The sequence below is a fragment of the Macroventuria anomochaeta genome (assembly GCF_010093625.1).
Source record: "Macroventuria anomochaeta strain CBS 525.71 unplaced genomic scaffold BU25scaffold_25, whole genome shotgun sequence".
Taxonomy (NCBI): domain Eukaryota; kingdom Fungi; phylum Ascomycota; class Dothideomycetes; order Pleosporales; family Didymellaceae; genus Macroventuria; species Macroventuria anomochaeta.
The window spans coordinates 298438-316182 of NW_022985386.1; the positions used below are offsets into that span (position 1 = coordinate 298438).

General features: G+C 54.5%; 8 protein-coding genes across 8 annotated transcripts; 3 read left to right on the forward strand and 5 right to left on the reverse strand.

The window, feature by feature from the left end:
- Positions 1-11: 11 nt before the first annotated feature.
- BU25DRAFT_371985 (uncharacterized protein) lies at positions 12-2873 on the reverse strand. The gene is made up of 2 exons (XM_033703996.1): positions 2209-2873; positions 12-2156 (listed from the first exon to the last, which is right to left on the reverse strand). The coding sequence occupies exons 1-2, from the start codon at positions 2705-2707 to the stop codon at positions 145-147; spliced, it is 2511 nt and encodes an 836-aa protein (XP_033559736.1). The 5' UTR covers positions 2708-2873; the 3' UTR covers positions 12-144.
- A 574-nt stretch (positions 2874-3447) lies between these two features.
- On the reverse strand, positions 3448-6678 carry BU25DRAFT_115444 (uncharacterized protein). Its single transcript, XM_033700382.1, has 4 exons — positions 6241-6678; positions 5063-6069; positions 4690-5016; positions 3448-4642 (listed from the first exon to the last, which is right to left on the reverse strand). The coding sequence occupies exons 1-4, from the start codon at positions 6361-6363 to the stop codon at positions 3550-3552; spliced, it is 2550 nt and encodes an 849-aa protein (XP_033559737.1). The 5' UTR covers positions 6364-6678; the 3' UTR covers positions 3448-3549.
- Positions 6679-7553: 875 nt separating this feature from the next.
- BU25DRAFT_115442 (chorismate synthase-like protein) lies at positions 7554-9517 on the reverse strand. Its single transcript, XM_033700381.1, has 3 exons — positions 9054-9517; positions 8640-9001; positions 7554-8589 (listed from the first exon to the last, which is right to left on the reverse strand). The coding sequence occupies exons 1-3, from the start codon at positions 9086-9088 to the stop codon at positions 7763-7765; spliced, it is 1224 nt and encodes a 407-aa protein (XP_033559738.1). The 5' UTR covers positions 9089-9517; the 3' UTR covers positions 7554-7762.
- A 623-nt stretch (positions 9518-10140) lies between these two features.
- BU25DRAFT_412583 (mitochondrial porin-like protein) lies at positions 10141-11686 on the forward strand. Its single transcript, XM_033706827.1, has 6 exons — positions 10141-10266; positions 10330-10363; positions 10413-10501; positions 10556-10583; positions 10746-11254; positions 11304-11686. The coding sequence occupies exons 1-6, from the start codon at positions 10183-10185 to the stop codon at positions 11451-11453; spliced, it is 894 nt and encodes a 297-aa protein (XP_033559739.1). The 5' UTR covers positions 10141-10182; the 3' UTR covers positions 11454-11686.
- On the reverse strand, positions 11604-12569 carry BU25DRAFT_412584 (DnaJ-domain-containing protein). The gene has a single exon (XM_033706828.1). It carries the CDS (start codon positions 12522-12524, stop codon positions 11643-11645), a length of 882 nt encoding a protein of 293 aa, XP_033559740.1. The 5' UTR covers positions 12525-12569; the 3' UTR covers positions 11604-11642.
- Positions 12570-12689: 120 nt separating this feature from the next.
- On the forward strand, positions 12690-14296 carry BU25DRAFT_396908 (methionine aminopeptidase 2-like protein). The gene is made up of 3 exons (XM_033704849.1): positions 12690-12752; positions 12800-14052; positions 14106-14296. Exons 1-3 carry the CDS (start codon positions 12713-12715, stop codon positions 14160-14162), a joined length of 1350 nt encoding a protein of 449 aa, XP_033559741.1. The 5' UTR covers positions 12690-12712; the 3' UTR covers positions 14163-14296.
- Positions 14297-14299: 3 nt separating this feature from the next.
- On the reverse strand, positions 14300-16457 carry BU25DRAFT_441335 (Rh-like protein/ammonium transporter). The gene is made up of 4 exons (XM_033709231.1): positions 15965-16457; positions 15440-15774; positions 14549-15381; positions 14300-14503 (listed from the first exon to the last, which is right to left on the reverse strand). The coding sequence occupies exons 1-4, from the start codon at positions 16047-16049 to the stop codon at positions 14392-14394; spliced, it is 1365 nt and encodes a 454-aa protein (XP_033559742.1). The 5' UTR covers positions 16050-16457; the 3' UTR covers positions 14300-14391.
- A 148-nt stretch (positions 16458-16605) lies between these two features.
- BU25DRAFT_396916 (uncharacterized protein) lies at positions 16606-17330 on the forward strand (the record flags this gene model as incomplete). Its single annotated transcript, XM_033704850.1, has 2 exons — positions 16606-16847; positions 16898-17330. 2 exons carry the CDS (start codon positions 16606-16608, stop codon positions 17328-17330), a joined length of 675 nt encoding a protein of 224 aa, XP_033559743.1.
- Positions 17331-17745: the final 415 nt, after the last annotated feature.

Genomic DNA, 17745 nt, shown 5'->3' on the forward strand with positions numbered 1-17745 from the left:
CAAAGAGATAGGGCAGCCACAAGATTTCACAAAGTTCGGATTTCACAAAGTTCGGTTTTGAAAAGTGATTACAAGCCCATATTCTACAACACCAATATATGCTCAACCAGGGTATCCAACAAACTACACGCTGCAGACCACGCTTCACTCCCGTATACTAGGGCTAACGCTCAAACTCCTCTGCCTGCTAACCTCGACCAACACGTTCGCCGTCCCCGCCCGCTCCTCATACAATTTCCTCAGATCCTCCACAGACGCCTTCTTCAAGTTCAGCTTGCGCGGTGCCAAGCGCTCGGGTTCGGGCTTGTTGGTTTGCTCCAAGCTGGGCATGCGCTTCAGCAGTCCTGGACTGACTGCTCGAGGCTTTGGCGCGGGGACGGGCAGGCTGGTGGACTTTGAGGGAGGGCGCCCGGTGACGGGGTGGATGTGTGTGTTTGTTGTTGGCGCGGGATAGACTGGTCGTGCGAGACCTGTGATCTGAGGTGTGCGGTTGGCGAAGGGAACGCTGGGTCTTCGAGTCTCCGTTGCCGATGCAGGTTTGGGGCCTAGTTGTGTAGGAGATAGCGTGGTACTCGGCGAGGTAGTCTCGCTTGGTGTATACGACGTCGGACTCACCCACCTCTTGTTGCCTGTTGTGTCAATGCCAGGCAAATCAGTGAGGCCCGGCAACGCCTGGCCCTGTGGGAAGAAGCGGCCGAGGCCATGTTCAGAGATCTTGCGTGCTTGATCCTGCTTGTCGGCGGACTTCTCCACATTATCAACCTGTGCTGGGGTCAGGGCTTTCCTCTTAGGGAGAATGATTTGAGGAGCAGAAGCAGGGGTGGGAGCAGCCGAAGTAGCAGGCTTCGCATCCTTTGCAGCAGACGAAGAAGCAAGAATAGGAACTTGGACTGCCGTACCGGACTTCTTCTCATCAGGGTGAGTTGCCCGTTGCGCTTGATCGAACCCCTGTCGTCGTGGCGAGAAGCCATCCGTGGTCGCTGCGTAGGTTATGGGTGATTCGGCGACATCATCAGGTGCATCTGAAACGACTGCAGAATACCTCGGAGGTACTGCTAGAGGAGGGGCTGGCCTCCTCTGAACAGAGTCACCGGAGGACTTGGCCGATGGTACGCGAGATCGAGGAGGTAGGTGTGGAGGCTTCATCGCTGACGATGTGGCTTGGGGGTAGTCTGCGTACGATTCGGGTGCCTTCTCGCTGTCCTGCAAGGTGATGCCGCTCATCTGCTCGTCGATTGAATCCCTGCTGTCCCCTCTCTTGACTTCGACTGGGTCGTCCCATTCGCTCATGTCATTAGGTAGTTGCAGCTGGTCTCTGAAAGCGTTCACTTCCTGACCGCACGCTTCCCGCAAGCCGTGGTCCCACATGTCGACAGCATGTGTGAATATCCTCCTGATTATCGAAGACATTTTAGCATCCTCGATCTGGTCCGGTCCACACAGTAGCGCAGGCGCAAAGCAGACAGCCAAGTTCTCAGCTGTCATCTTGTTCTGCTCCTGCCGCGACGCTACCTCGTGGAGAAGCGGTAGAAGGTGCCTGACCACGACCTCTCGCGAGATAGCAGGTAGGAAAGACCACTCAGAGCTTGGCGAGAACAGGTCTCGAAGCTGGTCAACATCAGGGACTTGCTGAGGGTCGCCAAACAGTCTCTTCAAATCCCGATACGACTCCGAAGGGAAGATTGGCTGGCGCAAACTCGAGTACCACGCTTTGATCAGCGCGGCTGCCATGAACACCGAGTATGCATCCTTGGGGTCCACCTCTGCGATGATCTCGTCCTGGTATTCTGCTTCGGGGTATGCTGGCACTGGCAGTGTGACACCGTTGTCTTTCCATATGATGTACTTCTGGCCGCGGTCGTATGCCTCCTTGAGCACCTCGCGCAGCTTGGAGTGTGCTGGGATGCGGAACAAGCCCTCGGATGTTATGTTCTCCTCCAGCAGTATGAAGCTTGTAGTCTCTCGTAGGACTCGTGGGAAGCGCGTTGTGCCTCTGCTGGTGTTGGGGAACGGATTGCGCGCCGCAAACGCACGACGGCCGCTGGCGTACGGGACGAAGATGTCATCGGAGATGCGGCGGTCGGTGAGGTATGTCGAGGGCGGTATGAGGAGATTCCCGATCGGGATGTAGAGCGCAAGCTGGGTCAGGTTGGAGGCTGCACAAGTCAGTCATCGTCTTTGCCGTACAGTCTCCAGGCCAGGTCATACCGTGGTAGATCTTCCTCCTAAACTTGGGGCTGACGATGGTCGAGAAGATCTCGGTTAAGATCCTCACCCAAGCCTTCTCGTGCACAATGTAGAGCCGCTGCAGCCTCTTCCGCATGGCACGAGACAGCACATGGTACGCTTGCAGGAACCAACCCCAGCCCGGCCGGTGTTTTTTCGACGTGACTGAGCCATCGCCGTCTCCTGCAAAGAAGACAACCTCGTACTCGTACCCCTTCAGCAGCTCATCCTCCTCTGGCAAGCGTGCGAGGACATAGGGGAGAAGCTGGTCGAAGTCGGTCTCGTGCGTATCTGGGAGGGCAGCAGCGTTGAGGATAAACACAGGCCTCCCCTCCTTAGACCGTACGGGACTGCGGTAGAGAATGGAAGCAGCGGCCTTGGCCAGGTCGACTGAATAATCTGAGCTCTGGCGTGGTGGAGGGACAGCGGAGAGCGACGAACTGCGAAGGCGGTTGGCGAGATGCGCACGCATGCCGCTCATGGCGACGGACAAGCGAACAAGGTCGCCAGTATAGGGTGGTAGTAGTGCTCGCACACGGTCTTTGTGGACCTGCACAGCGCTCACACGTGCAAAGTGCGGCTGAGGAAGGAGCGGGCAATGGAGGGGCTGAGCTCGTAAACAAATGACGTTCTGTCTGGGGAACAGGAGAAGGGAGCAAGCCACAATCTCTCCATGGTCGGCGCTTTTAAGCGGCCTGTGCGCTCGTCATTCGGACGTGGCTGCGCTTGATTCGACTTCACATTGCTTGTTTCTCTTGGTTCAGGACAATCTACGTATTGCGGGCAGCCGATCCCAAAATTCAAGTTTGCGAGACAAGCGTCGCCCGCTGTCCAGAATATATGTCATTATGACAAGGCAAGGCTACCTTGCCGGGAACAAGGTCAGGGCGTCACAGGGCCAGACTCCAACAATCGGGCTTCGAGGAGAGTTGACAGGGTTCGAGAGCGCGGTGCAGAGGCCGCGAACAGCTCAGACGAGTCGTGATTTGGATTGTGAATTGAACTACAACACCCGCCGACGCCCAACGCCCGCAATGCGTCTAGCCTTCCATGCGCTGCTATGCTAGCTCCATCGACATCAAAACAAAACAACACGAACCCAACCCAGAATCGACACATTCAGATCCACCTCACCAGAGGCACCACCAGAACTACCAGAAAATGCCATCAACAAACATAACAGTCTGCGTGTTGCATCGCCACAACACCTGGCCTGAATCCATGCACCACCGTTGCGCCTAAGCTCTGCCACTTGGGGGGTATCAAACAAAGAGGAGAAAGCGCACTGCCGACAGACGAAGCTGTTGGTGAACCATGCTCTCATCAACTCATCTGGCTCGAGTTCCCAGCTCCGTTCTGCCACCACGAAGGGTCAAAATCTTCCTGTGCCTGTCCGTGTTGGCCGCTATGACTGTTGCGCTGATATGACACGGGATATGATCCACCACCCTGGCCAGTCTGTTCGTAGCCACCTGGCGCACCCGTCCCGAAGCCGTGAACTCCAGTCTGTTGCCAATCTTCATTGATCTTGAAACCATCACGCCCTAGCCGATTGCCCGTATCCCCTGTGTGAAGGACACTATCCAGACCCATAGGGCTGATCTGCTGGTAACTGACCCGGGGCAGTATAGGAGCCGGAATTCCAGCAATGGGCGTCCAGAACATAGCCTCCGTTGCTTCCGAGGTCGTTGTGCTTGTCGTTGGAATCGTCATGGAGGACATGGATTGGGAATACGTGTACGAAGCCATAGGCATACCTGCGCTGAATGATGGCTGACTGGGTGTTTGCGATACTATCGGTGAACCATGATGCTGGCTAGGAACAACAGAGCCCGGTCGCGATGCGAGATGCGTGTTGACTTGCAAATTCCTGTTCGCAAACATCGACAGACTACCTCTCCTATGAGGCTCGGGAATTTGAGGATATCCACCCGGCCCCATACGGTTGACAAGGGCAGCCGTATTGGGAGCCACCAGAAGAGGGTCGGGAGGAGGGCTGACTGTCCCTGGAGGCCTGTTGGGATCATCTCGAGGCACAAGCTTCGAGTTCTTCAGCTCTTCCGGAAACGGTAGGTTCCACGTTTTGGCCAGAGTGTGTATGATCCGAAAGCTTCTTGCTCCAAAGTAATGACATTCGTGAAGCGCCTCCAAACCCTGCAAGCCTTCTACGAGGTTTTGTCGTGAGGTCGGATTGTCTTTCGAGTACAGAAGGTGTACAATTGTGACTGAGAGAAGTATGTGCGGGATGGCGAGATGCGCCATGCGGAAGTCGTACATTGAACGGTACAGCCGAGTAAGCTCTGAGACTTTGTTGGCTGCTTCGATGCATTTATCGCGAGGATGAACGTCCGAGTGTAGCAGGTCGACCTTCAGCATTGGACGGAAGAGGTGAACGATTACGGTCCAGTATAGCATACTATCGAGGGTCAGCAATAAATCTTGACTGGGATGCATTGAACGCACTGCAACGTGATTGTGTGAGGCTCAGGCGATCGACCCTCAAGTCTCATGATGGATGGCAGTTTTCGGTACCACGCTTGGTATTTGTTGTAACAGTCCAGCAGCTTGGTGCTCGTGAGGCGCTCTTTTGGCGCAAAGAACATGTAGTTGTTGTCGTTAATGAGTTCTGAAAGCGCAGAAAACTCCTGTAAGAACATGCGTGTGGTGATGACTTTTGCTGCGCCATAATTTGCTTCCAGGGGCCCACTAGACTCCTCCAGGATCGGCTTTTCGAGTGTGATAGCTGCTCGGGGCAGTTGAGTGATTCGACCGGCGCAAATGGACCACACTCTGTACGATGTTAGCTCTGATTGCGAGATGCAAGAAGCACACTTACGCGTCAACCGTGTAGCAGCCCCAAAAAGTGACTTTCCTGACCTCGACTTCACTTGGAGTCAAGCCCAGCGCAGGACTGGCGCTGTTGTTGAGATGGAGGCCCAACTCAACACACATGCGAATGCATCTTCCAATGTACCCAAAACCTGAGCTGTCCCGTCCAGTACTGGGCTCGCGCATGGCCATGAGACAGAGGGCTTGTGTAGTTGTAAGACTGGGGGATTCATCTTCTTGTAGTAGTCTCCTGGCTTCAGCGAAGAAGTGGTCGCCCGCTGTGCGGAAGTTGGAGGGGTCTGTTCGTCCAGCAGGTTCGTCTGTCAGATGGCATGCGTAGGCGCAGATGGCGTTGACTAGCAAGGATGAGCAATACTTGTTCCGCCCGTCGTTGAAGTCTTTGTAGAAGCTCTCGCGGCTGAAGATGATGTAAAAGGGGTGACTCCACGTAAAGTAGAGGGTGAGCAGTCGGTTGACGAAGGCCAGGTCGTCTGACACTGTCGTCCAGGTAGTTCCTCGTCTCTGCGCATCAACGGCGTGCATTCGAGTAAGGCCAACGCCATAGTCCTCGTCTTCAGTCACCAGACCCAAGCTAGCAGAGTGGCCGAAGTGTCTGCTCTGCCCTGTCAGAGTGACTGCTGGTTTGCCTAGAAGCACGCTTAGGTCCGATTCCAGGCTTTGCACGTCGAACGGTGAGGATGGCTGGGGCAGCGCGACAGTGTTACGCCATGAGTTCACAAGAGCCGGAATGTCAGCCTTGGGGTCTTTTCGGATTTGCTGAATGAGGTCGAGCACTTGCTCCTCTGGGAGAGTTCTGATGGAGTTGATGATAGAGTCGGCGGTTAGTGCTTCCCCTGTGTGCGACGCGACTGCGGCAGAGGCTTCACGCTTGGTGCCAACAGAGGCCGCGGACGACGATGACTTAGACCGCCGGCTCTCGCTCTCGGCGTCGTAGTGGCATGGAGTCTTGTAGACCGCCGTGCATGTTGCGCAGAATGGCGTCGCACCGTCACACTGTGAGTGTTGTCAGCACCTACCCGACCCGTTGTTTAACACGAGGTCAGACCAGCTGGTCATGTATTTTCGGGGCGATTGAACCGCAGGAGCAGTCCGCGGAGGCGAATCTCCAGATCAGCCCACCCCTTAGTCTGGAGGTCTATAAAAACAAACACAATGCTTACTGACCTTGGACTTGCGCTTGCGACATGGTACGCACGCAGACTGTACACATCGTCTCTTGGTTCCCTTAGACTCTCCCTGTTGGGCGTCCCCATCATCGGGCTGGGTGGCTGCAGAGCCGCGGGCCATAGCTGCTAGAGTGCGCAACAAAAGGTGGGAAAGGGACTCACGCGCGCTCCGGGGTGGAGGAATTCAAGTTCTTGACATGCTAAGTCTCGAGCTGGAAATTTCGCAACGAAGGGTTAGCCACTGCCCGCCCGCGACGGCAGGTGTACTCGGATTCGGTAGATGTGACGTGCGACTAGCCTCTCTTCGAACCAACGCGCCTGCCTTAGTTGTCCGTTCCGCGAGGCTAAGCAACGATCAAACTCGGCACCGGTGGCGGAAGTATCCTCCAGATGCACGATAGGCAGGGGACTACTTAATCCCGAGAACCGCACTTTGTTATGGGAATTCGTATCGAAAACCAAACATTCCCATGTTTTAGCCGAGCTGCATCCTCCCATTCGGGCCCAGACATTTCTATGGCCAGGGTGCAGTGGAGGCTCTGTCGGGAACACCGAGGCACGATCTAGTCTCTGCGGTCTGCTGCCACCCAGATGATAATTGCCGTGTCCGCCGCGTCCCAGAGCGCTCCATCTGCCTTGAGTGTTGCAACCCAAATGGCGGTTAGCACGAGGGTGGCGAACATCTGATACGCTGTTTACTGAGCAAGTGTCTGCCTACCTCACACAGTGATTTGCTGAATCTCGATGCATCGATGATGCCAATACAGGTACGAGCTCGTGGTGTGGATTTCGGACTGGACGACACGCAGACGGACCCTGCGCATCAACGAAATGCGTGCGTGGAAGCTCTTGAGACAGTAGTGATCTCCAGGGTATCTGTTCGCTCCCAAATTTTGCGGGGGCAGAAGGGCCGAATTCAACCTGTAGGGCCTCGGATATTATCCACCGCTGGGGTACTGGTTGCATCGGGCATGTTGAATGTGGATGCCGTTCAGCGGCTCGGCGGCCTGGTGTCAGTCGTTCCTGGTGTCAGTCGTTCCTGGTGTCGCAGCCTCGTCCGGTTGCGGCAAACAGCGGCCTCTGAAGACACTTGTGCACGCTAGACTTCGGCAAAGTCTTCATACGTGCCCAATATATGTAGTTATTGTGTCGCAGGATCAGTTAGCTACGTCATCGTGGATTCCCAGGCCTTCTTCCATCTGAATCCTGAGCTGGAATCTAAATGTCTGTGCGAGGATGTTGGACTTAACAATCGGAGTTTCGAGACACATCGATCTATCAGAAGGGCCGAAAACGATGGATCCATCGTGTTCTAGCTACAGACTCGGTTACACAGAATCCTTCGACCATCTAGAATGCAAACACCAAGCACACATCTTCGCACGTCGCTTATCTTGAACGGACAAGTGATCTCCATGTGAGTGCAACTAACAGAAACTGGTTCATTTTCGATTTCACCAGATCAACGTCTATATGTTTATGTGAATCAAATAAAAGATGTTACAAGGCGTCGTACAGATCTACCTCTGCACGGGCACGACACCCTCACGGACCGGCAACAAACTCCTAGCACCCGCTCTCGCCTGCTGCGCCAGGACCGCATCCATGATCACCAGCGCCGCCATGGTCTCAACAATGGGTACCGCACGAGGCACCACACACGGGTCGTGCCGGCCCTTGGCTTCGAGAACACCCTCGGCTTCGTCGTAGGTTACAGTTTCCTGGGCCTGGCCAATTGTGGCAGGAGGCTTGAAAGCAACGTTGAAGTAGATTGGCGCGCCGTTAGTGATACCACCCTGGATACCACCAGAGTTGTTGGTCTTGGTAGTGAGTCTTGGTCGCGGGTAATTTGATGTGCCGTTAGCACCTGCAGGGACAGCAGGCGCCTTGATGAAGGCATCGTTGTGGATGGAGCCGGGTACCTGAGCACCGCCAAAACCAGATCCAATTTCGAAGCCCTTGGTAGCTGGAATGGAGAGCATAGCATGCGCGAGCTTGGCTTCGAGCTTGTCAAAGCACGGCTCACCCAACCCAGTGGGACAGTTGCGGATGACGCATGTCACTGTGCCTCCAATGCTGTCTTCCCTCTCCTTAAACTCTCCAATGAGCTTCTCCATACGCTGGTTGCTCTCCTCGTGTGGGCATCGCACGGGAAGGAAAGAGTCAACGGTCTTGCGATCAATTGTGTCGATCATCTTCAAGTACTCAGGGTTGGTGGAAGCGGTGGGGTGTGTCGCTGTGGGAGGGAAGAGGAACTCGTTGCCAATGGAGGCTGTGAACGCGACAATTTCGATGCCATAGGCATCGCGCAGGTACTTCTCTGCGATCGCACCGGCAGCGACTCGTCCTAGACAATGTTAGACGCTTGCTGGTAGCTAGATCTGATATGCGACTCACCAATGGTCTCACGTGCGCTACTCCTTCCACCACCAGAGCTGGCCTTAACACCGTACTTCTCAAGGTAGGTCCAGTCTGCGTGACTCGGCCTGGGGTACATGTCCATGGTCTTGTTGCCGTAGTCCTTGGGGCGCTGGTTCTCGTTCATGACCCTGATGCCAATCGGTGTGCCCAATGTGAGGCCAAACTCGGTACCAGACTGGATCTCGACCTTGTCCTTCTCGTTTCGCGGAGTTGTGATAGCGGACTGACCGGGGCGTCGTCGTGTCATCTGAGGCTGGATATCGGCCTCGGTGAGCTGCATGCCAGGAGGGCAGCCATCAATGATGGCGCCGACGCTGAGGCAGTGGGACTCGCCATAGCTGGTAGGTTGTCAGACTCGATTCAATCAGACCTCTACCTGCCCTGACTTACGTGGTTACCCTGAAGTGCTGGCCGAAGGTCGACATGGCCGTGGAGGTGTGGTGGAGGGGTTGCTATTCAGCTCCCTTTGTGATGCTACTGTTCTTCAAGCGAGCGCTCAATTGTTCTCTCCGGCTGTGGAAAAGCCGCAATCCCTACGTGAGTTTTCGAGCTCAAGTTGTGACGTAGGTGAGAAAAAGTCTAGATTGATGTTGCTGTTGTAATCGATGTTGGAGTCACTTGTGAAATTATTTGGCGGGGCGGAGATCTCAGTTGAATGATCCGCTACCGGAGTCCGCCCTAGCGCGTAAGGCTGAAAGCATCATCAGCACCCCTTTGGAAGAAGGCATATCCACGTCAGACGGTGATGTGCAACTTGACAATGGCCCTTCAGTTCTGTCGACTCCTAAATTTTAAGCGCAGTGTTATTGACTTCTTGGGATTTTAACAAGCAACAACAGCACCAGAGCTGCAGTTGCCAAATGCAGATACTCCTGCGCATTCTCATTTACCATTGATCGTGGGATCGCGTACGCTTGATAGAGCTCTGTCACGTTGTTGCAGGCGCTGGACCAGGTAGGCCTTTAGAGGTGGATTGTGCACACTCACTTCGACCTGATCCAGAAAATCGAAAGTATCACGCAAGCATGAAGGGAGAGCGGAGTAGCTTGTAATAAGAACAGACGGTGAGTTCGAGTGCGCATTTGCAGTGTGGCGGCTGGTCACCCGGAGGTCGCCCAATGTATGAAGGTTGGCGATCTTATGCATAGCGACCAGCGGTCCTGGCGTTTCAGGGTCAATGCATCCATGGTCGAGAGTGAGAGCTGGCAGAACTGACAGGCGGAGAAAGCTCTCGACAAATGAGAGAAGTGAAGCGCAGCAAAGCTGCGAATTCTGTAACAATGTCAAACAACGACACCAAGAAGAGAGGACATAGCGTCTGGGGAATAATGAGGGGATCGTGATTGAGGGCACGTTGTCGGCTGTTTGGGCGAGCACACCCGACCTAACCCGCCTAGCGCCTTTGCGGACCCTGAGGTCACCTCTGCGGTGTTTTCGTTCGCAAACTTTCCCTCTCGACCACTATCACCACATCTACCCATCCTCCACCCACCCCTACACACCTCCACCATCATCCATCATGACTGAATACGTCAAGGTCGAGAAGATCGTTCCCAAATTCCCGCCCCCGGCGTTCGGCGACATCGCCAAGGCATCGAACGACGTATGTTTGGGCCGCCTATCTGGAGCTCTGGAGTGACGCGATCACTGACTTGCGCCTGCGTAGCTCATCAACAAGGATTTCTACCACACTGCCGCAGGTCGGAATAACCAATTGAGCCTCAGCGGCGCGCGCTGACCTCTCTCTAGCTGCTCTTGAGGTCAAGCTCAAGGCTCCCAACGGTGTCAACTTCACTGCCAAGGGTGTCTCTCCCCACTCTGGCCCCGTCGCCTCCTCTGTAAGCAGAAGCGCATTCAATAGAAGAACTGCAGGAAGCTAACTAGTATCACAGCTCGAGGGCAAGAAGGCTCTTTCCAACGGTACAGCACCCACTTCATTCACCCCTCGTTCACTATCACTGTTTATATACGTCCACAAGACGAAGACATTCCACTCCAGCATATTTCACGTATCTCAACCACCGGGCGGCAAATCTGCCGTCACCGGTTATGCCATCAACTTGCTGACGACAAAATGCCCAGGCATCAGCATCACCCAGTCGTGGAACACCGCCAATGTTCTTGCTACCAAGGTCGAGCTCAACGACACCTTCGCCAGCGGCCTGAAGACCGAGGTCCTCTCCAACTTCAGCCCTGCTGCCGGCAACAAGGGCCAGAAGGTCAACTTCCACTTCAAGCAGCCCAACTTCCACGGCCGCGTCTTCGCTGACTACTCCGCCGCTGGTGCCATTGGTGCTGTCGCCGATGCCGTCGTTTCCCACGAGGGCTTCGTCGTTGGTGGTGAGGTCGGCTACGACGTCCAGAAGGCCACCATCACCAAGTACAGCGCCGCTGTCGGCTACACCACCCCTCTCTACAACGCCGCTATCACTGCCACCAACTCCCTGAGCGTCTTCTCCGCCGCCTACTACCAGAAGGTCAACCCCGCTGTTGAGGCTGGTGCTAAGGCTACCTGGGACTCCAAGTCCGGCTCCAACGTCGGTCTTGAGCTCGCCGCCAAGTACAAGCTTGACCCTGCTTCCTTCGCTAAGGTGCGTATCAAGAAGAATCCCAAGATCTGCACAAACTAATCGTTCGCAGGCCAAGATCAACAACCTCGGCATTGCTTCCCTCGCCTACAACACCAAGGTCAACAGCGGTCTGACCTTTGGTATTGGTGGCTCTTTCGATACCCAGAAGCTCAACGAGGCCGGCCACAAGCTCGGCACTAGCTTCACCTTCGAGGGTTAAGCGGACGGTGTGTGTATAGTAGGGTGGGAAGATCGTGATCGTTCTAGATTCCTTTTGGTTCTGTAGCGAAGCGCCTCAGTCTGCAATGCAGTGAGCGACTGTAGTATGGCTTTCTGGCATGTACAACATTGTCTCAATGCATAATTTTCAAAAGTTCGTCTTGACATTTCGTTGGTCTTGCGACAAAGTCTATGTGATAGCTTTCCGCTGGCCGATGTTCCCCTTGTCTTCAAATATCTTTACAGTCGCCCCTATAACAGCTACAATGCCTGAAACGATCAGGAACCTAGTCAAATGGTCTCCCCCTCTTGCGTACTCTTCGTCCCTGCGGTAGAGCCTCGACCGCCGTCTCCCCTTCTGTATGTGCTTGTGGACCTGCTCGTGGACCTGCTTGTGTCGCACATCGTCAAAATGTGGAACTCCTTGTCCCTGACGCTGCTGTCCTGGCCCGTATCCTCCCTCTTCTCCATAGCTCTCAGGACCTGCCTCCTTACCCTCAGCATTCGGGTTATGGTGCGCATGCTCTGCTCTCTTCGCGCCATGTCGTCCATATCCACCACTATTGTAGAAACTAGGAGGCGGCCCGCGGAACGTGCCTCTCTTCTTGTTCAACCCCGTCGCCGGCCTTGACCCAGCGTAACTCGCCGAACTATAGCTCCCTGGGGGATGACCGCCTCCACCACTTCTTCCCCATCCTGACCGCCGCTCGGCTTGATGCAGTTGCGCGTCATACTGCTCGCGCTTCTCAGGCACAGAGAGCGTGTGATAGGCCTCGCTTATGGCGACGAAGCGCGTCGACGCTGTGGGGTCGTCTTTATTGTGGTCCGGGTGGTTCTTCTTAGATAGCGCATAGAACTGTTTCTTGATTTCCTTTGCGTCGGCGGTGGGTGCGACTTGAAGTGTCTCGTAGTGGTTCGGAGCGCTATCGGAGAGACGCGGCGCTGTCGCGTGGAACAAGCGTGCTTGGGCGACTTGAGGTTGTTGCGAAACAAACAGGCGCTGCAGACAGGGTTGACATGTCCATTGAGGGCGCACGGAGGGCCGGGTGAAGAGGAGAGGGCGGGGTAGCATTGCCCATTCCGAGTGACAAGTGAGTGTTGAAGCGAGAGATGAATTGGTGTGTCTGATGTCATGACCATTTGCCCTAACGCAGGGCAACTTGAACCGAGACCGAACGCCGCCCTGCCCGCGCGGAATTCGAGCTCAGCTCTGAATAAAATCCCGCCCCGCGCGCAACTACAACTGCTACACAGCACATCATGGCGGCCCAAGTCGAAAATGGTGTCGCCGACTTGAAGTGTATGCACACTCGCTCTCAAGAGAAGAAACACACTAATAGCCAGCAGTGGACGACTCCAAGAGCAAGCCCATAAACGGCGCAGCACACAACGGCGAGAAGACAGCAGAGGGTGCAGACCACGAGGACTCAGACGACGACAACGAGGCCGAGGAAGGCGGAGCTGAGGGTGCCGGCGAGGGTGCAGCCAAGAAGAAGAAGAAGAGAAAGCCCAGAAAGAAGAAGAAGGCCGGCGCTGGCGGTGCCAAAACCCAGACCTCACCTCCTCGCGTGCCTCTCTCAGAGCTCTATCCCAACAACGACTACCCCGAGGGCGAGATCTGCGAATACCTCGACGAGAACAACTACCGCACCACCAGCGAGGAGAAGCGCCACCTCGACCGCATGAACAATGACTTCCTGACCGAATACCGCAAGGGCGCAGAAATCCACCGACAAGTCAGGCAATGGGCGCAGAAGTGGATCAAGCCGGGCATGTCGCTCACCGAGATCGCCGAAGGCATCGAAGACTCCGTGCGCCATCTCACAGGACACATGGGACTCGAGATGGGCGATGCTCAGATTGCTGGAATGGGCTTCCCCACCGGTCTCAGCATCAACCACTGCGCCGCCCACTACACGCCCAACGCGGGCAACAAGATGGTCGTCAACTACGAAGACGTGATGAAAGTCGATTTCGGCGTCCACATCAATGGCCGCATCGTCGACAGCGCGTTCACCATGACCTTCGACCCCGTGTACGACAACCTCGTCGAAGCGTGTAAAGCCGCCACAAACGCCGGTGTCAAGGAAGCCGGTATCGACGTGCGCATGAGTGACATTGGCGCTGCGATCCAGGAAGTCATGGAGAGCTACGAGGTCGAGATCAAGGGCCAGATGCTGCCTGTCAAGTGCATCCGCAACCTCAACGGGCATAGCATTGGCCACTACACTATTCACGGCGGCAAGACGGTGCCGATTGTCAAGGGCGGCGATCAGACGAAGATGGAGGAGGGTGAGACATTCGCCATTGAGACATTCGGTTCTACCGGCAAGGGTTACGTTCGTGATGATATGGAGACGAGTCACTACGCGCTGCGCCCGGATGCGCCAAAGGTTGCGCTGAGGGTGTCAAGTGCGAAGACGCTGCTTAACTCTATCACGAAGAACTTTGGTACCCTGCCGTGGTGCAGGCGTTATTTGGATCGCCTGGGTCACGACAAGTATCTTCTGGGTCTGAACAACTTGGTTTCTGCAGGTATTGTGGAGGCCTACCCGCCGCTGTGCGATATCAAGGGCAGCTACACAGCGCAGAGCGAGCACGTAAGTCATCCACTGGTCATGAGCGAGAAGACGGATGCGCTAACGCAAAGCAGACACTCATTCTTCGACCAAACGTCAAGGAAGTCATCAGTCGTGGTGACGACTACTAGACTCCAGATTCGACAGGAGGGTTCTTACATACGACAGCAAAGTTGCTTGACTGTTTCGCTTTACGGAATGACAGGTAGCGCAACGATATCACGAAAACAATAGACCAAGAGAATCAACGCATGTTCACGAGTACATTCCACTCTCTCCTACACACAAGACTTAGGTCGAGTGTCAAATCTACACTCTGGGTACCAACGTCCGGGTGAATCCTCTCCCCGATGTCCGCTACTAATCAAGATGCAGTTCACCATTCGGCTCTGCAAACGGAGAGTACTTCTGTGTCTCCGTCCACAGCGTCTCCTCGTCCATTTGACTCGCGTCCAGACCAGCGATGATGTCCCTACTGCTATTAGCTTACTCCAGCATAGTGGAATCTAGCACTCACTTGTCTTCAGCCAACACCTCGAATCCCGGCACGCAGTCAATCAACGCATAAATCGTGTAGCTTCCCACAAACGACCAGGTGAATCCGACCGTTGCTTCCACGATCTGAATCCCAAGTTGCCTAACATTCCCATCAAAGAACACACCTCCGGCAATCTCAGTAACCCCATCATACCCCGCAACTTCCTTCCTTGCCAAACATCCCGTCCCAATCGTCGCCAAAAACCCACCCAAACAGTGCGTCGCAAACGTATCCCCGTGATCGACCCAGCGCCAGCGTCTTGCAAAAGCAGTGAACTTGACCCGCAGCGTCTGCCGACAGAACAGCGCGCCGACAACACCAAAGAGCATCGCTGACGGCATATCGATGAAGCCTGCGGACGGCGTGATCATGATGAGCCCGGAGATGGCGCCCATGAAACAGCTATCCAGACTCCAGCGGCCAACTTCGATGTACGTGTACAGCATCCATGTCAGCGCACCGCTGGCAGCACACAAATTGGTCACACACAAAGCCATTACAGACTTAAAGTTGAACGCCAGCGTCGTACCGGCGTCGAAGGCGAGCCAGGAGCCCCAGATACTTATCATAGCGAGCAGTTGACAGAGAGAGTTGACAGGCCGGTGGATGACCAGATGGGAAGGGGTGCGGACAGCTGATTTGCGAGAGCGGAAGAGCGGGTATGAGAGGTAGACGCTCATGGCAGTGCAGGTTGCGCCACTGTTGATGTGCACGGGTGTGCCGCCCGCGAAGTCGATAACGCCGAGGTTTTGCAGGAAGCCGCCGCCCCAGACCATGTGCGCGAGGGGGTTGTATATGAATGTTGACCATAGCTGAGTCCGTTAATAGAAAATCTTGATAGAATTTGGAGAGGGTTTAGTGGGCACGCACGAAGATGAAGGGTATCAGAGGGAGGATGCGACCGCGTTCACAAGCTCCGCCAACAGCGATCGCACAGACGGTGGCTTGGAAGATGAGCTGGAAAAAACTGAATAGGATTGCTGGGATGGTGCCGACGGGTTCGGAGAGCACGTTGTGGTGGAAGACATATGTGAAATCGCCAAAGACTGGACCTCCTTCGCTGTACGTTAGGGTGTAGCCGATGAGGAACCATTGGATTGTGCAGACGATTACGGCCAGGATGGAAGGAATGATTGCTGCGAGCGAGTTCGAGCGCGTGGTGTAGCCGGAGTAGGCGATGCCGACGGCGGGTATGATACCCCAGCCTACTGATATTAGTCATTGCGTTTCATTGCCAATTGTGAGGGTTGAAGGAGAAGTCAAGAGAAGACATGAGTGGCGCTGTATGGTGTTCCCGATTCTTTTTCTGACGGGATGATGAAGGGAAAAAGACAATGTGAGAGACGGACGGCGAGCAGCTCGAGTATAATATAGACAAAAAGCAAGATGACCTACAAAAGACACAGCATACGAGGACAAAGAGTGTATCAGTACGATCACATGCCTCCCAGGCTTTCAGGACCTCCGTAGGAAGACCCATAGCGGGCTTAGTTGATAACTGCAAAGTCTTCTTCTAGGAACGCGATTGATGCTCAAGAAGCAAAACGACAAGTTTATCAACAGGCAAACAACCGCAGGTAAACAGATGTCGCTGGACAAGCCAGGTTTATGCATGTTTTCAGGTACCCTCGGTTGAACGCATACAGGGTAGCTCCTCTCCTCTTTGGAGCATGCCCAGAGAGGCGGCGTTTGATATGCACTGAAGCGTCGTTACAATTGGTGGAGAGCTCGTAGGACGGTGAGCAAGGCGTGCTGATAAGATAAGGAAGCATCTTCCGCGGTTGTGATACGGTGCGTTTACAGCGAGTACAGGAGGTGCCTTACCCGATGTCTACATCTTCGAACTTCAAGATCTGCGTGCAGCGAGTTGCGTATTCTGAGATGAGATATGAAACGGCATGTGTAAGATGGACGGTCGATGGAAGCAGAAGGAAGAGTGCACTTGGACAGGCCCCACTCGCTCGCGCTAGCCGAATCGATCTAGACCTCGATAAAATGTACCTTCACACCTTCGATTATTACAACACTTCACGAACATGACTGCCTCCGACGACGAAGAAAACGATATCTTCGGTACTCATCAGCTGGACTACGTGCCACCGGCGCCGATCAAGCCCGCTGGAGTTGCGGAGGTCGACTTTGATGGCGTACTTTCGCCCCCACTCAAGGTTCACGAGGATCTCAAGAATGGTTGTGGTGGACAGCTGTGGCCGGCGGGCATGGTACTCGGCAAGTACATGTTGAGGAAACATAAGGACGACCTTGCTGGGAAGACAATGTAAGTTTTGTGTTAAGAGTTTTGACTGGACTTGAGGCTGACTCGCATAGTGTCGAATTGGGCGCTGGAGGTGGGCTTGTTGGCCTTGCTGTAGCTGTTGGCTGCAACGTCACCGAGCCCCTCCACATCACCGACCAAGATGAGATGTTCGAACTCATGAAGAAAAACATTGGCCTCAACGATCTCTCGGCCCGCGTTTCCGCATCTATATACGACTGGGGCCAACCAACACCATCCGGGTTACCACAACACCCGGATGTTATTCTTGCAGCTGACTGTGTATATTTCGAACCAGCGTTTCCATTGCTGCAACAAACGCTCAAGGACATCATTGGTCCAAACACAGTGTGTTACTTCTGCTTCAAGAGGAGGAGAAGGGCCGACTTGACATTCATGAAGACTGCAGGAAAGATGTTCGATGTGCAAGAGGTAGATGATGACCCGGATAAGGAAGTTTGGTCTAAAGAGAGACTGTTCTTGTAAGTGTTCTTAAGGTGGAACTGAATATGCATGCCGAACTAATCATTCACAGATATCGGATATCGAAGAAGAAAGAAAAAGCCTAAGAGCAAGGAAAACAAATGCAGGATGACTAGACGTGTGTAGATTCATACGTGGTGACATTTGTGTGACCATTGACCCTGGGCATTCATCCTTCCTTTGCCCGAGCGAGGGTCGAGCCTCCTCGTCCATATTCTCCTTTTCAAGATCCGTCAGGACCATCACCGTTCCCAACACCACGAAGGACATGGGGCGGGGTTCGAGTTTGCACTTAGATTTGCATAACATCAAGATCCGGGTTATGGCATACTGTTCGTTTGCGGCGCAGCTGCCAAGCAATTTTACGTAGGTACCTGCTCGATCAGCTTTGCTGACGCCAATCGTCTCGTTCATATAC

Excerpts from the sequence above, each read along its gene's own strand:
- BU25DRAFT_115442 (XM_033700381.1), bottom strand. The coding sequence starts at position 9,088 with ATGTCGACCTTCGGCCAGCACTTCAGGGTAACCAC. Across the intron at positions 9,002-9,053 it reads CAGCACTTCAGGGTAACCAC|CTATGGCGAGTCCCACTGCC; the intron begins GTAAGTCAGGGC and ends ACAACCTACCAG. Across the intron at positions 8,590-8,639 it reads TAGCGCACGTGAGACCATTG|GACGAGTCGCTGCCGGTGCG; the intron begins GTGAGTCGCATA and ends AACATTGTCTAG.
- BU25DRAFT_371985 (XM_033703996.1), bottom strand. The coding sequence starts at position 2,707 with ATGAGCGGCATGCGTGCGCATCTCGCCAACCGCCTTCGCAGTTCGTCG. Across the intron at positions 2,157-2,208 it reads TAGGAGGAAGATCTACCACG|CCTCCAACCTGACCCAGCTT; the intron begins GTATGACCTGGC and ends TGACTTGTGCAG.
- BU25DRAFT_396908 (XM_033704849.1), top strand. The coding sequence starts at position 12,713 with ATGGCGGCCCAAGTCGAAAATGGTGTCGCCGACTTGAAGT. Across the intron at positions 12,753-12,799 it reads TGGTGTCGCCGACTTGAAGT|TGGACGACTCCAAGAGCAAG; the intron begins GTATGCACACTC and ends AATAGCCAGCAG. Across the intron at positions 14,053-14,105 it reads ACACAGCGCAGAGCGAGCAC|ACACTCATTCTTCGACCAAA; the intron begins GTAAGTCATCCA and ends AACGCAAAGCAG.
- BU25DRAFT_115444 (XM_033700382.1), bottom strand. The coding sequence starts at position 6,363 with ATGGCCCGCGGCTCTGCAGCCACCCAGCCCGATGATGGGGACGCCCAA. Across the intron at positions 5,017-5,062 it reads GGCTGCTACACGGTTGACGC|AGTGTGGTCCATTTGCGCCG; the intron begins GTAAGTGTGCTT and ends AACATCGTACAG. Across the intron at positions 4,643-4,689 it reads CCTCACACAATCACGTTGCA|TATGCTATACTGGACCGTAA; the intron begins GTGCGTTCAATG and ends GACCCTCGATAG.
- BU25DRAFT_412583 (XM_033706827.1), top strand. The coding sequence starts at position 10,183 with ATGACTGAATACGTCAAGGTCGAGAAGATCGTTCCCAAATTCCCGCCC. Across the intron at positions 10,584-10,745 it reads CAAGAAGGCTCTTTCCAACG|GCATCAGCATCACCCAGTCG; the intron begins GTACAGCACCCA and ends CAAAATGCCCAG. Across the intron at positions 11,255-11,303 it reads ACCCTGCTTCCTTCGCTAAG|GCCAAGATCAACAACCTCGG; the intron begins GTGCGTATCAAG and ends AATCGTTCGCAG.
- BU25DRAFT_412584 (XM_033706828.1), bottom strand. The coding sequence starts at position 12,524 with ATGCTACCCCGCCCTCTCCTCTTCACCCGGCCCTCCGTGCGCCCTCAA.
- BU25DRAFT_441335 (XM_033709231.1), bottom strand. The coding sequence starts at position 16,049 with ATGGGTCTTCCTACGGAGGTCCTGAAAGCCTGGGAGGCATGTGATCGT. Across the intron at positions 15,382-15,439 it reads CTCTGATACCCTTCATCTTC|CTATGGTCAACATTCATATA; the intron begins GTGCGTGCCCAC and ends TAACGGACTCAG. Across the intron at positions 14,504-14,548 it reads GAGGTGTTGGCTGAAGACAA|GGACATCATCGCTGGTCTGG; the intron begins GTGAGTGCTAGA and ends TAATAGCAGTAG.